The sequence below is a fragment of the Tachypleus tridentatus genome, chromosome 10 (assembly GCF_004210375.1).
Source record: "Tachypleus tridentatus isolate NWPU-2018 chromosome 10, ASM421037v1, whole genome shotgun sequence".
Classification (NCBI taxonomy): Eukaryota; Metazoa; Arthropoda; class Merostomata; order Xiphosura; family Limulidae; genus Tachypleus; species Tachypleus tridentatus.
Window position 1 is genome coordinate 65,302,799 of NC_134834.1, and position 14,861 is coordinate 65,317,659.

General features: G+C 31.7%; 1 protein-coding gene across 2 annotated transcripts in view; it reads left to right on the forward strand.

The window, feature by feature from the left end:
* LOC143229460 (proto-oncogene tyrosine-protein kinase receptor Ret-like) overlaps positions 1-14,861 on the forward strand; it is a 50,019-nt gene that overhangs the window by 24,192 nt on the left and 10,966 nt on the right. Inside the window, exons 8-15 of one of the 2 annotated variants that reach the window (XM_076461805.1) lie at positions 595-813; positions 1,028-1,306; positions 4,713-4,969; positions 7,582-7,732; positions 9,721-9,828; positions 10,762-10,991; positions 12,201-12,323; positions 14,361-14,431. In XM_076461805.1, coding sequence (XP_076317920.1) covers positions 595-813; positions 1,028-1,306; positions 4,713-4,969; positions 7,582-7,732; positions 9,721-9,828; positions 10,762-10,991; positions 12,201-12,323; positions 14,361-14,431 — 1,438 coding nt within the window. The remainder of the gene's footprint in view (positions 1-594; positions 814-1,027; positions 1,307-4,712; positions 4,970-7,581; positions 7,733-9,720; positions 9,829-10,761; positions 10,992-12,200; positions 12,324-14,360; positions 14,432-14,861) is intronic. The other variant, XM_076461806.1, reaches the window with a different exon arrangement.

Consider the following 14,861-nt stretch of genomic DNA (forward strand, 5'->3'; position numbering starts at 1 on the left):
TGTTATGGTAACAAATATAAAATTAGAAAGACTAGTGTTAAATATCTAATGAACATATATACTAAACAGTAATATGTTGGTCGTCACGAATTTTAAACGCTGTGAATAATGATTAACTTGTGTAAATCTTCATAAACTGTGTTTGTTCATTTTGTAAATGGTCCTTTTTACTTCCATGCGCCTCATAACGTATTATTTTACCTCATTCAGATCAGTATCTATAACACGGTTTTCTTCCATATGAGAATATATTTTACCAAACTTATCGGTCATATCCCAGTGTAACTACACTTATCTGTGACATGCAAGTTTGTAAGAAACAACGTCGATATAATTTTTAGAAATATCTTCAATTTCTTCTTCTGTATCACCTTTGTTTTCTTCTTAAACCTGAGCTATTTCCATTGTCTTAGGTCCCAGTACAATGAGTTATTCTAGTCACCATTTCTCTTTCATTCGCCTCTTTAGCTAAAGTAACTTGAATATGGGTTTCGCAATTAAGTATTATAAAGGCAAATGGATTAAAAAAAACTTGTACAATCCTAATTGCATTTTTAGCATAGTTTCTAAATACAAATATAAATGTTTTCCTAGACCATCTCTGCGCGTCGTTTGAGAATGAAGATCATTGTACAAGTTCTTGTGGTGCAGGAGTAGGGAGAGGGCGCTGTTTATGGAAGCGAGGGATTACCAGTACAAGTTTCATGAGCATGGAATACGCCACTTGTAGTACAAATCTAGAAACTTGTCCTGATGGAGAATGTGATGAGCTCGAAGAACTTGACAGAGTACTCTGTCCTCAGGACTGTGTTCGTAAGAAGTTTTTACAGCACGTTTTGTTCATTTTTTAGATATCTTTTAAACATCAAACACGATTTTAGAGCTTGTAACTACAAAAAGTTATTTTGCTTCGTGTAATAAACTGTTATAAAACTATTATTTCATATATTTACTTAAATTAAATGTTGCTTATTTCAAGAGAAAGATATATATGAACTTTTTGTCCAACTGTTTCTTATTTTATTAGTACAAGAAAATGTTCAAGGGGAAGCTATTGCTCACGAAAAAGGTACAGGTATTTACGTAGCTGTTGGAACGTGTATATGTATAACCTACGACACTTGTTACTGCGAACGCTCAGAATCTTCAACAAACAAAAGCAGGCAGAAATATCCACATGTCCTAGACCAAATTTATTCCACTGGAGATTTTGCAAGTATTCATAATGACGCAACTACTATTAAACCTAGTTTTAGCACCGACAAGGCCTCCAAAATGGAAGATTCTGAAAATCATTTTACAACTGGTAAGAATTAATTGAATAAACAAAATGAGTCTTTGGATGTAACAGAGTATTTATCTCAAATTTTTACACCTTATAAGCCAATACTAAGGTTGTTCAAACTATATAGATCTTTTTTTTTTTCATTTTTGGAATTAAGCATTTTAATGTACACTACTCAGAAAAATTAAAGAATAATGGGGATTTTATTTGTTTGTTTTTGTTTTATTTCTGTGCAAAGCGACACGAGAGGTGTCTGCGCTAACCGTCTATAATTCAGCAGTGTAAGACCAGAAGTTTTGTTTGTTTGTTTGTTTTTGAATTTCGCACAAAGCTACTCGAGGGTTATCTGTGCTACCCATCCCTAATTTAGTAGTGTAAGACTAGAGGGAAGGCAGCTACTCATCACCATCCACCGCCAACTCTTGGGCTACTCTTTTACCAACGAATAGTTGGATGGACCGTCACATTATAACGCCCCCACGGCTGAAAGGGCGAGCATGTTTGGCGCGACGGGGATGCGAACCGCGACCCTCAAATTACGAGTCGCACGCCTTAACACGCTTGGCCATGCCGGGCCTAAGACTAGAAGGAAGGCAACTAGTTATCACTACCTATCGCTAACTCTTGGACTACTTTTTAATCAACGAATAATCGTCACATTATAAAGTCCTCACAGCTGAGAGGACGAACAAGTTTGGTGTGATGAGAATTCGAAAAAATTCATTAACAAGTGATAAAAAAGCAAAATTAACGAAAATGACAATATTTAGTTAGCACCTCAAATATAAAAAAATGGCGTATCAAGATGACAAACTTAACAAAAATTAAGTCTTCAATGGCTCTATCGTTTATGACATCTCTGCACCTGTTCTCTATACTGCTGATGATATTTTGGACGCTTTGCCGAGGCAACACAGTTCACTCCTCAATGAGGGCAGTCCTGAGCTCCTGGACAGTCATATGAGCAGATGTCTGTTATTGACTACTATTATCGTTCAGTTGGATTTAGATTCAATAACGTAACAGGCCAATCCAGTATTTCTATTTTTTCATCTTGAAAAAAAAACTCTTGTGTGATCCTGGCGGTGTGAGGACGATCGTCTTCCTGCTGATGCATAAACTCATCTGCTAAAACGCCAGCCAAAAGGCGAACAATAGGTAGCAGAACATGATCCACGTAAATCATTGTTCTTAAAAATTCTCCATCCACCATATTGAGGTCTGTATGACCCTGCATGTAGATGCCATTCCAGGCCATGATTGAGCTGCTCTCGAAGACATCATGGTGGACAATGTCACAAGCCGAATAACGCATTATTTTCCGTACCCTCAGGTGTTGATTACTTGAAGATACACAAAACATTGTCTCATCTGCGAAAAGTACAAGAGTTCATTGCTGAATGGTACAGGTGACATGTTTCTGGGCAAACGACGGTTGAATTATTCAGTGCCTATTGATTAGCACAGGGGTTCTAACTGGTGTCCTGGACATGCGCATTATCTCAACAGTAAATATATTTCTTCATCATTCAAAAGTCTTGTCCTTTGTTTTGCAAAGTTTGGGTCATTTCTCATAAAATCCTATTACGTAAGGAATTATTGGTGTATGAACTTTAAACTCTATAAAGGATTAGTGTAAACCTTTAAAATAAACAAACTGGATTTGAAAATATATATATATAACTTAAAATAATACAAATTTAAACAAATCTCAATATCCTTTAATGTTTCTGAGTAGTGTGTGTGTGTGTGTTCATAATAGTTTCGTGTTTCATAATAACAAAACAAAAACCATAAAAATCACGTGGCCATTCCATGAAAAAAGCCCTATATTTTTAATAATATAATTTTTGTAATTTGTGTACCATCGAATGCGTACCAATCAAAATTAAGTTTGAATAAAACGTCACAAGTTTATTCATTTATCTTCTCTTTCTTCATGACAATAAATGTTTTAGTCACTTTTCCACATGTATCCCGAAAAATATTTTCTAATGGGCTTCCACGTGATAATGCAAAAGTATGAAAAATGAAAACTACTCGTTATCGTCCTTAAATTAACAATAACTTTTGTTAGCTGTTAATTATAGACGAAACTTTCTCTGTAATACAGTAACTGTTAATAATAATAATAAATATATAATTAATATACAGCCTAGGTGTGTGTTTAAATATTAATTATATTTCTAATGGTATATTTTCCTTTTATTTTAAGAATAATATAATATATGGTTTTATTTGCCATGTTTAATTTCGAATATTTTAAGAGTTCACATATCCATGTTCAAGAATACTTGGACTTTTAAAGCATTGGCTCCTTGCTGTCTTTATGACTTATACCGTTAAGTAAAACATTAAAGCGTTTTCTAGATTATGCCTGTCCTCATACAGACTTACATATGCAGCACCTATACAAACATAATTCAGATGTACCTTTAGAGCATATTAAATTAAATGAATATAACCAATCCTTTCAAAATTGAGTTAGTCTTACCAATCTGACACCAACCAGTTTTACCTTCGTTTGTTTCAAGGGAACCGTCCTTCACAGTTGTTTTTTATTATTATTAAAGTCCAATAAAGAGGCCTCATCTAAGAATACATTAGCACCTTTGTAATGAAATAATTTCTCGACTTAAGTTTTAAAAGTGTGTGGGTTTGTTTTCTTATAGCAAAGTCACATTGGGCTATCTGCTAAGTCCATCGAGGGGAATCGAACCCCTGATTTTAGCGTTGTAAATCCGTATACTTACGGCTGTACCTGCGAGGAACAAGTTTTAAAAGAAAGCAATTTACATTAACTAAGAAAAGACGTTCGTATGTTTGCGTAACTACAATTTTGTTTGGAAATTAAGCCTAACGTTTTGAACCTATTAAACGTTTTAATAAATATACATTAGATGTAACGAAATTGTAGCAATGTGAGGACGGGCTGGATAAATAAAATACCGGTATATATGGAATTTTATTTGGAAATTAATAAAAGTTCTATAAGTTTGCGTTTTTGATCTGAAATGTTTATGAACGCTACTGAATTGCACTTTTGATTTGTTAAGGAAGCTCATAAGAGTAAATCTATATGCCGGTCCTATAGTGGATCAGCGGTAAGTCACTCATTCTATTACGCTAAAAATCAAGTTTTCATACACTTGAAGGGAAAATTTAAGACTAATCATTTTGTAACTTTGTATTTTTGATAGAAAAACAAATGTGTATGATATTTTAAATTTAATTTGTAATTATAAAAAGTCTCACCATCTAGTGGATTCGATTCAAAATATTACATTCTTAAAATATACTATAAAATAGTACATTTTTAAAAAATAAACGAATGAAGAGATAATAACAAAACTGAGTAAAACTGGTCTAAAATTATTTCTGGATAAGAGATATAAAAATAATAAGCTGGTGCTTTCGCTTGCTGCAGGTATTACAACAGTGGCACCATGTGGAAAAAGTTGCAAGACGCTTATATGTTTAGTAGTAACTTGTGGAATCGGAATTTGTGTTGTTTTCTGTGTACTTCGAAGAATTCGACAGTCTACGAATAGAAAAGAAAAGCACAAGTATGTCGGTAGTCGAATATCGCTTTCAGTCGTGCCCTCAGATTACGTCGACGAAAGATCGTCCTCAGTACACGAGTCTCAAAGTGTCAGTGAATGTTCAAACACTTATAAAACAATGGTATGTGTACAAATCTTTTAAAGGCATTCTTGTATAATTCTTTGTTAAATGTTTTTACTTAGTGCAGTGACAGATTACATGGTGTCACTAAAGTGGCTGATGTGCTGTAGTTTTATTTTTACTTTATTGTCTCCAACTGATAAAAGTCAAGTAGTCTAAGGTATAAATTATAAACTTATATTTATTATATACACCAAGTAGTCTAAAGTATAAGTAGAAACCTATAGTTATTATTAAAGAGTAGTGTGTGAAACACAAATAGTAACTTATAGGTATTATTAACTACAATAATTTTAAACAATAATAACTGTAATTATTCACAAGTGGACTAAAACAAAAGTAGAAACTTATCGTTATTATTAACAAATAGTCTCATATATAAGTAGTGACCTACAAATATTCACGATAAGCAGCCTGAAACAAAAGTAGAAACTTGTAGTTCTTCTTTCATTACTACAGGTTACTACTTATATTTCAGGCTACTTGTTAGTAATAACTACAAGTTTTTATTTTTGTTTCAGGCTGCTTGTTGTGAATAATTATAGGTTACTATTTATATTTCAGATTTGTTAGTAACAACTACATCAGTTAACTTTAGAATAAACAATGAAGTTGGATCTCCTTAACTTTTTAAGTGCATGTTTCTGAGCTGTGTATGCTGCAAATTACTTGTGAGTAGATGGCATTTTTGGTTGCAGGGTCCCTAGTAGCAATAATCTAAGAAAAGGTACCAATAATACTGCAGTTCATTCTGTTAATTACTGTTGGAACTAAGTATGCATTGCACAAGGGAAATTATTTATTTCATCCAATTTGTTTGAACAATTTTATACACTAAGGGTTGTAACAGGTAATAACAAACAATTACTTAATATGATGCAAACATTAGTTTCATAAAACATACTTTTAGAGTTATCTTGTAAAGAAACGTGTATTTGAAATTTTACTAAATATATTTTATGGTCAACCATTTGCATTTTCTAATTGTATCACAGTACCTGTGCAATCACTTAATTAATAGAAATAAGGAATATTGTACACCCACAACGAGTTGCAGACAGTAAATGGAGGAAGGACCTATTGATCCCATCCATTTATTCAGGCTGCAAACAGTAAATGGATGAAGGACCTATAGGTTCAATCCCTTTACTCAGGCTGCATACAGTAAATGGAAGAAGGGAAGGACCTATAAGTCCAATCCCTTTATTCAGGCTGCATACAGTAAATGAAAGAAAGATCTATAGGTCCAATCCCTTTACTCAGCTTCTGTTCCTTATCTTTATTTGATAGACACCCATTAAATAAAGTATATGATATTATAATAGCTATTTACCTTTATAGTTTTACATTTTGCAATTGTTTGGAAAGGGGGATATAACTTTGGTTAGAATATTTATATATCTTGAGCAAATCGTATTGTGTTCGTTACTGGCTTGTACTTGCCTATTTACAGATAATTTTGCACGTTATATATGTATGTGTCTGTGTAATGAACAGTTGGGTCAAATCAGTTATCCAACGTTTCTTCATGTGGATGTTCCATGCTACGTTTTGACATTTGTTGTTTGTATTTCAGAAAAATCCTCGTTACACCAAACATGCTCACCCTTTCTACCGTAGGAACGTTAAATGTGACAGTCAATTCCATTATACGTTAATAAAGAATAGCGTATAAGTTGGCGGTGGGTGGAGATGACTAGCTACTTCTCTCTTGTTTTACACTGCTAAATTAGGGACGGTTAGTGCAGATAGCCCTCGTGCAGCTTTGCGCGAAATACAAAAACAGCAAACAAATAGTTTCAGAAAATAATAACTCTTTATACACAAAAACTTGTAAGTGTGCTCAAATTTCTGTTGCTAAAATATTAACATGTTCATCGTGTAATTTTACACTCTGTAGATACTCGCAAAATGTGTACAAAATTAAACAAAATTATATTTTTACAAGCTATGTAAAAGCTTACTTTTTCTGGTAATGCCCCTTGATGTTCCTCTAAACTACTAGTAGGTAGTCAAACTATTTTTTCTGCTAATATTAGAAGGAGTGACGCAAAACAACTTTACATAAGATCGTTGTTAGGTAAAAGACAATGTACAAATGTTAAATAACAATACTATTAAAGTACATTTTTACTAAAATAGTAGATACGACAACACTATCAACTATTTTCCCTTTAAATGCCTAACAACAATAAGATGCTAACGTCATTTTGTTTCCAAAAGATAGAAATGACAACATCATAAGTTAATTTACTTCTAAATGTTTAGTAACAATAAGGCACTAAGATCACTTTATTTCTAAAAGGTTGATAAAACAACTCTACAAAGTATTTCACCTCTAAGCACCTACCAACAGTATAATACGAGAGCTATTTTAGTTACAACTGGAAGATAAGATAGCAAACCAATATGATCTGTTAATGTTAAGTACAATTTAAATATTAATGTAGGTGTTTTTCAGGACCTGGGTAGAACAACCCTATAAAGTTATTCCTACCGGTATAAAAAAAAAGACACTTCTTAATTTTTATGAATATTGGTTATTAGAATACATTTACTTGTACTTGCTGATTAATTATTGAGTTGGTTATATGCTTGGTCAACAATTATAGTGTGACGTCAAGTGGGAATTTCCTCGCGAGAATTTGATACTTGAAGAAACTTTGGGAGAAGGAGAATTTGGAAAAGTGATGAAAGCTCGAGCCTGGAATATTACACAGCAGCAAGAATATGTTACAGTGGCTGTAAAGATGTTAAAAGGTGGTATGTTAACAAACATGCAAGAATTTGTTTACATATAACAATACTAGCAGCTGTACCAATAATATGTTACAGTGACTGTAAAGATGTTAACAAACAAGTAAGAATTTGTTTACATATAACAATACTAGCAGCTGAAACAATAATATGTTACAGTAGCTGTAAAGATGTTAAAAGGTGGTATGTTAACAAACATGCAAGAATTTGTTTACATATAACAATACTAGCAGCTGTAACAATAATATGTTACAGTGAGTGTAAAGATGTTAATTGGTGATACCTAAGCGAGAGATATAATAATTTATTTGCATATATTTAGTGCCAAATAAGCCCACACATTGAGATTTTTTTCCTTTTATTTGCTGTTAGGTATGTATGTGTAAATATCATTGTATATAAAAGTAAAACATGCAAATTTCAACCTATAAGCACATATGTAAAACACTAACTATTTTGTGTTTTATATTCTTTATTGTCTTTTACCGGTTTCGTGATGTTTTAAAAATAATCTATTGAAATGGTTATACGATGTATTTCCAATTTATTGCCTGAAAATAAATAGCTTAAGTTGAATAAATATTTCTTCAAATATATATATATATATATACAATTAAAATAAAATTAGGTGAAAGAAACTCTTATATAAATTAAAATATAGTTTAGTCTAAGCTTATAAATATACCTTCTTTTTTCTCCTATTCCGTCATTTTTTACTTTATCGCTTTTTCTTACAAACCAATTTTATATCACAATTAAATTTTTTCACAATACATTGTTTGAAAATAATTCATAGTTCGCTTTGGAAACACTTTAAATAGGGGTTAAAAAGCAGAGTAACAGATAGATATTCATTTAGTAACATTCCTTTGAATTGTTCAAATATAGCAAATGTCCCAAAGAATTGCACAAATTACAATAACAGAACTTTTAATTAAATTGTTAAATATTGTGGAGATAAACTTGTTTCAATATTAAGGGAAAATGCAGTTGTAGTTAAACTTGATTCTATAAAATTAATTTCTGAATAAAGTCAGTTGTGGAACAAATTAATTTGTTGTTAAGCGCAAAACTATATAATGAACTATCTGTACTGTATCTGAAACGAGAATCAAAACCCAATTTTTAGCAGTGTAAGCATTTCAAACTTCCCTCTAAGACATTCTAGAACTATGGTATAGAGAGGTTTTTTGTTTGCTAGTTTGTAGTTAAGCACAAAGTGACATAATAAGGTATCTTTGCTTTGTGTATTACGGATATTGAAACTCCAATTTCACATACATACCATTGTGTCACTGGGAGGAAGGTATAGAGGAGAACATAAATAACATTTCTATTTTATTTGTCCTTACTTTTATATAAAAAATATTTGATAGGTATTATCTGTTTTTATAGTTTACGTTGTGATCCTTACTTTTATATAAAAAATATTTGATAGGTAGTATCTGTTTTTATAGTTTACGTTATGATCCTTACTTTAATATAAAAAAATATTTGATAGATATTATCTGTTTTTATAGTTTCCGTTGTGAGAAGCAGTAGCTAAAATTATTTTGTAGGTTCTCGTTTAAAATTACGTTCTGAGGTGTGACCTATGAATTCATGAAGCAAGTAAGAAAATAAATCAAACTATTGAACAAAACTATAGAGCAGAATATATACATAGACAAAGAGCGTAACATAAATATTAATGACTTGTGATTAGGAACATCAAAACCTTTGTTGGGGAATTTGTTCGAAGTTTCTATTATAACGTCGTAAAGAACCAGTTAAAAAAATAAACAAAATTTGATTGTTATTTTATAAACGTGTGAGAATATACTGAATAAAAGATTCTTATCCTAGTGATAGACGAACTGTTCTTGTTTACATTGTTAGTGTGTCGACGTTGTTACTGAACGTGAACAAATTATATAATGGTTTGAACATTAATTAATTCATGTAACGAAACGCTAGCCAGAACAATTCTATATAAATATTTTCACATGCCGTAGGAAATGGAACACACGCAGAGGAAATGGATCTGTTTTCTGAATTTAATATGTTGAAAGAAGTCTGTCATCCTAACGTGATCCGCTTACTGGGAGCTTGTACACAGAAAGGTAATCCTCAAACATTCTTATCTATATTTCAGAAGCTCTGGATATAAATTTCAATTAATAGAAGTATTTTCTGTTCTTTTTGTCCCGGTAGTTTAGTCTGAAATTTTGTACCTTTAATTATGTCAACAAACATATATATATATCAATGTATTCAGTGAAAATACGGTTAGCTTTCACTTTGTCATTTTTTATCCGTAAAAATTCCGTACTAATGATTTTAAATTGTATTATTTTGCGACATTTGATTTTTCTACAGTTTATTTATTGTGTCTGTTCGCAATTGCAAACAATAAACCCATCTAAATTATACTATGGATAAGAGTTTAGATGTTATAAAACTTATCAGAATTTACCACCTTTACCATTGTTGAATGTTGTGGCAAATATAACTTAATCAGCTGTCCCTTGATGGTGTTCGACTTAAGTAGCCTCTTGTCTGTATCTCTGTTTGAAATTGCTTGTATATATAATGTACAGTCAGTTACATATTATCTCAGAACGAAAGCTTTTGTTCAAAGTTCAATTCATCGTGCTAGGAATAATCGTTTTGTAGGAGGAAAGTCGTACGAAACTTTATTGAGGAACGTCCTATATTGTCAATCTGGCTGGACTGGTGATACTTATAATTGATTAAGCTCGAAAATGCAGGGTTATAGTATGGTGTTTAATACGTAATACAAATTAATACATTGTTTCTAAATATCCCACGCTTAGACAGCGGTAAGCATTCACATTTCTGATGATAAAATCAGGGGTTCGATTCCCTTCTATAAACACAGCAGATAGCTCGATGTGGCTTTGTAATAAGAAAAACAGTTAACACACACACACGCATTGTTTCTAAATAATACACGGGCCAAAAAATGACTTTATATCTTTCTCATAAATATTTTGATTGAAATTTTTTATTATTTCTACCCAAATATATTCCAGGGGGACCACTGTATATCATTGTAGAATATGCTGATCTTGGATCCTTACGTTCTTTTCTACGAAAAACTCGCCGTTTTGAGGTTAACTGCACACGTCAAGTTGGAAATCCAACGTATTTTGTCGATGGTGGTGACATCTCCCGACAGCAATTTCGAAGTATTCCTTGGGCGGAGCTTCTGTCGTTCGCTTGGCAAATTGCCAACGGAATGTCATATTTAAGTGATATGAAGGTTTGTATTTTCTAAATATTTTCATATTTATTATCATATTAATGATTACACTATCACGAATATGAATTTGTACGTGTAATATGTACGAATATCCATGTATGAAAAAATGTATGTGTGCACAACTAGTTGTTTTTATTTATTTTTTCTTTTCTATCATAGATCTACTAGTTAAAAAATAAAAGCAGATCACATGGTATAATTCCAAAATATTATATCAAAAATGCATATCACAGCTGAAAATTCTTCATTTGAATCTGCCGAGAGCACAGTGTATTTTTTTACAATAATTTTCACTCTAAAAAGTTGATTGAAGTATTAATGTTTACGCACAGTGTCTCAATTTGTTTTAAGAGAGCAGGAGAAACTACTAGGACATTTTTCCTGATAAATGACTTTTAATTTAGTGCATCTATTAAATAGTTAACTTATATACTGTATATCTCTGTATGTTAAAATAGATGTTTAAAATTCCATCACAGGTACATGTCTAAGTTTTCATAAATGTTACCAGTTTGCAGTTTATAACACAAACCATTTACTTTCTTGAACACAAAATACTAAAATCAGTATTTATATTTCTACTAAAAATTATTCATACAACCCATCAGAGTAAAACAAATAAGATACAAATGTGAAGAAATAGTCAATTTTAGTTTCCCTGGTGGCATAGGAATAAAATAAATATTTATTTTTTACAAGTTGTTTCTATGTGAATAATGTACTGTTTGCAACCGCTATTCTTTGCTGCCTAACAATCGGATGTTTTTGATGATGTGTGTGTGTGTTAGAAAGACTAAGTATAGTGTACTACTATAATTCTATTTTGATTTTAAGATTTTGTGTCTATGCATCTCCGGAAAACCAGGACATATTTCGTCATCAAGCCTCATGTATAAAACCAGTGAAACTGGTGGCCAATCCTCACATATTAATAATCATTTCGATAATCAATAAAACAAATAAATGTGTATGTGTAAGAGAGAAAGAGAGCGTAAATACATAGAAAATTCAAATTTAATCTAATTTAGAAAGTATAATTTGTATGGATATTGCTATTGCTTATATATAAAATTATAAGTAATAAAATAAGTTTGGTGTTCAATAATCTGTCGGTAGATGGCGTTTTGATTAATTAAATAAATGTGAAATATGTTTCAACTTGAAAACGGTGAATTTAGTGTTCAGTATAACTGTTTTTTATCCTGATAGCTCATTCATCGAGACCTTGCAACGAGGAATGTGCTTCTGGCTTCGGGTAAAGTTGTAAAAATATCCGATTTTGGGCTTAGTCGGGATGTTTACGAAGGTGAAACATATCTGAAGAAGAGTAAAGTAAGTAAGACTGTTTCTGGTATTTGATGTTTTTACCAATTCATGCATCATTGTATTAGGAATTTGAAAGAGGTTTGTTTGACTCATTTTTGTTATTCATGTAAAAAGTAATATTTTAGACAGAATTTATAAGCATCTAAACGCTTTTTGTTTAGTCGTGTCATGGCAGCTCATAGAATGGCACAGTTTTTTTTTTTCCCAAGCAGAAAATTTTAGTTCGTAACTCTGTTATCTCTCGACCAATTTGAGGTATAATTACAATTTAGGACTCAATAAATTAAACCCTTTAAGTTGATGTATTTGATCACCCTCAAGGGCTCATCAATTAATTTGCTCTCATCCTGCCTGAAGTAATTTCCAGTGCCGTGGCTATTGAATATTCCCTCTCGTTATTTTTATATTTATTCATGTCGTCTGACAGTTATACATAATCTTTAAATAACTGATTTTAATTCTGCAACATTTTTCTTAATATTACCAATTTCCATAATATTTAATACATTACAACAAACGTTATTAGGTTATAAATTTAGACAAAGTAGATCGATTTAATATTACATTACGTCGCCAAATTCGGAATTCAATTCCCCACTATGAAGAGAGTAGCTTTGTACTAAAATAACGAAAATAAATCAAATGCTTTATTTCAAAATATTTATTTATTTTCTTTAGAAATCTGCTAAAAATAAATAATTACACGCTCTAAAAGAGAAGGAAAGTTTCGGGCTCCCAGTTGGAGGGGGAGTGTAAATACATGATAATATGGTGATGTGTTGCTTTCCAAAACGACCCGTACAATAATTGTAATTCTACAGCTAGAACAAATAGGTTAAAATTATATGATGTATATTTTATCCATCCTTTAATTAAGCAACTATTGAAGTTAACAAATCAGGCTTTGAAGAAACTCTGATTTTTATTAAATTATTTTTTAATAGAATTGTTGACGAATGGTACTGGTTTCAGTATTCAGACATATATATATATATATATATAGTTAAATATAAAATTTTGTGTAACATAATTGTTAGTTTTTTGGAATAAAGCCTTATTGTACTGTCAGCTGTGTCCACCGCGGAGAGTCGAGCTCTGGATTGGAGCATTGCAAGTCCGTAAACATACCGCTGTCCTACCGGAGGAATGTATGATATAATGCCCACGTAAAACCTACGTTGATTTACTCAAAATCTACTTTGTCTTGCGCAGTTATCATTTGAAGTCCTCTTCCAAAGATACGGTATGATACTTCCAATGATGTACAAGATATTTGTACGTTATTAGATGGTCCGTCATGGCCAGGTGGTTAGGGCGTTAGGCTCGTAATTTGAGGGTCGAGGTTTCGAATTCCCTTTACAACAAACATGCTCGCCCTTTCAGCCGAGAGTTGGCGGTGGGTGGTGAAGACTAATTGTCTTCCTTCTAAATTTACTCTGCTAAATTAGAGACGGCTAACACAGATAACCCTCATGTAACATTGCGCGAAATCCAAAAAAACAAATAAACATTATTAGATACTTCTCACATTTGTCGAGAGGTAGCTTTCCTAAATTTTACACAAAAGAAAACAACAACATCTTTGTATTAATGTACAGCAATTAAAACGGGATTACCAATAACTTGCAATAACAACATAATAGATCAATTGAAGTTTGTTCTTTGTTTTTGCTAAATGTTGTCGGGATGCTCCCGTATTATATAGGCTAGTTATTAATTTGTTACGTGATAAAGCCTAAAATATATGTACTTATTTTTAAATATAACATTACTCGGTTGCAGTATAGTGAAACCAATCAAAATACTCCTTATTGTCATATGATACAGGCTAATTAGATATTGCTGCTTGTAGCCGTGTGCTAGTTTATTTAGATTCTTCAGTTGTTTTCTGTTGCTTTGTCGGTCATCTGTAACACTTACCATCTCAAGGGAAATAATATTTATTTAGCTTGGAATAAAATGTTAAGTATTTATAACAGGGTATATATTTTTTTGTAAACTAAATAATATTTAATATTTAAAATATTTTTGTCTTATTTTTAGGGGAGAGTCCCAGTTAAATGGATGGCAATAGAATCTCTTGAAGACAACTTGTACACTTTGAAAAGTGATGTGTAAGCAAACTTTACAACTTTTGACGTATTTACTACTTTTATTTTTTTGAAGAATATATTCGTAATGTTCATTTTAAAAGGTGTAAATAGTTGAAAAATTGAAATAATTACCCCTTTAATCTTTGCTCTAAAATACAAAAATGACTTTGGCTTTATCAATTAAAATTGCAATGGTCTTTCAAGGGTGTGGGGATCATTGGCACTAAGTAGTCTCTGGAATCTTTTTCTAATTTCCTCCTCCATCATTGACTATTTCATTATTTCAGTTAACTCTGTGTTTTCTTCCATGGAGACATAGATGCACTGCATCCAGAAGTGAATACAGAAATCACAACATCGAGTGAGTTACATCCAGAACCTAGCAACGTATATAGACATTAAAGACTGTACTGTTTCTTTATTTAACTTTGAAGTTGCTTACAGTCAAATG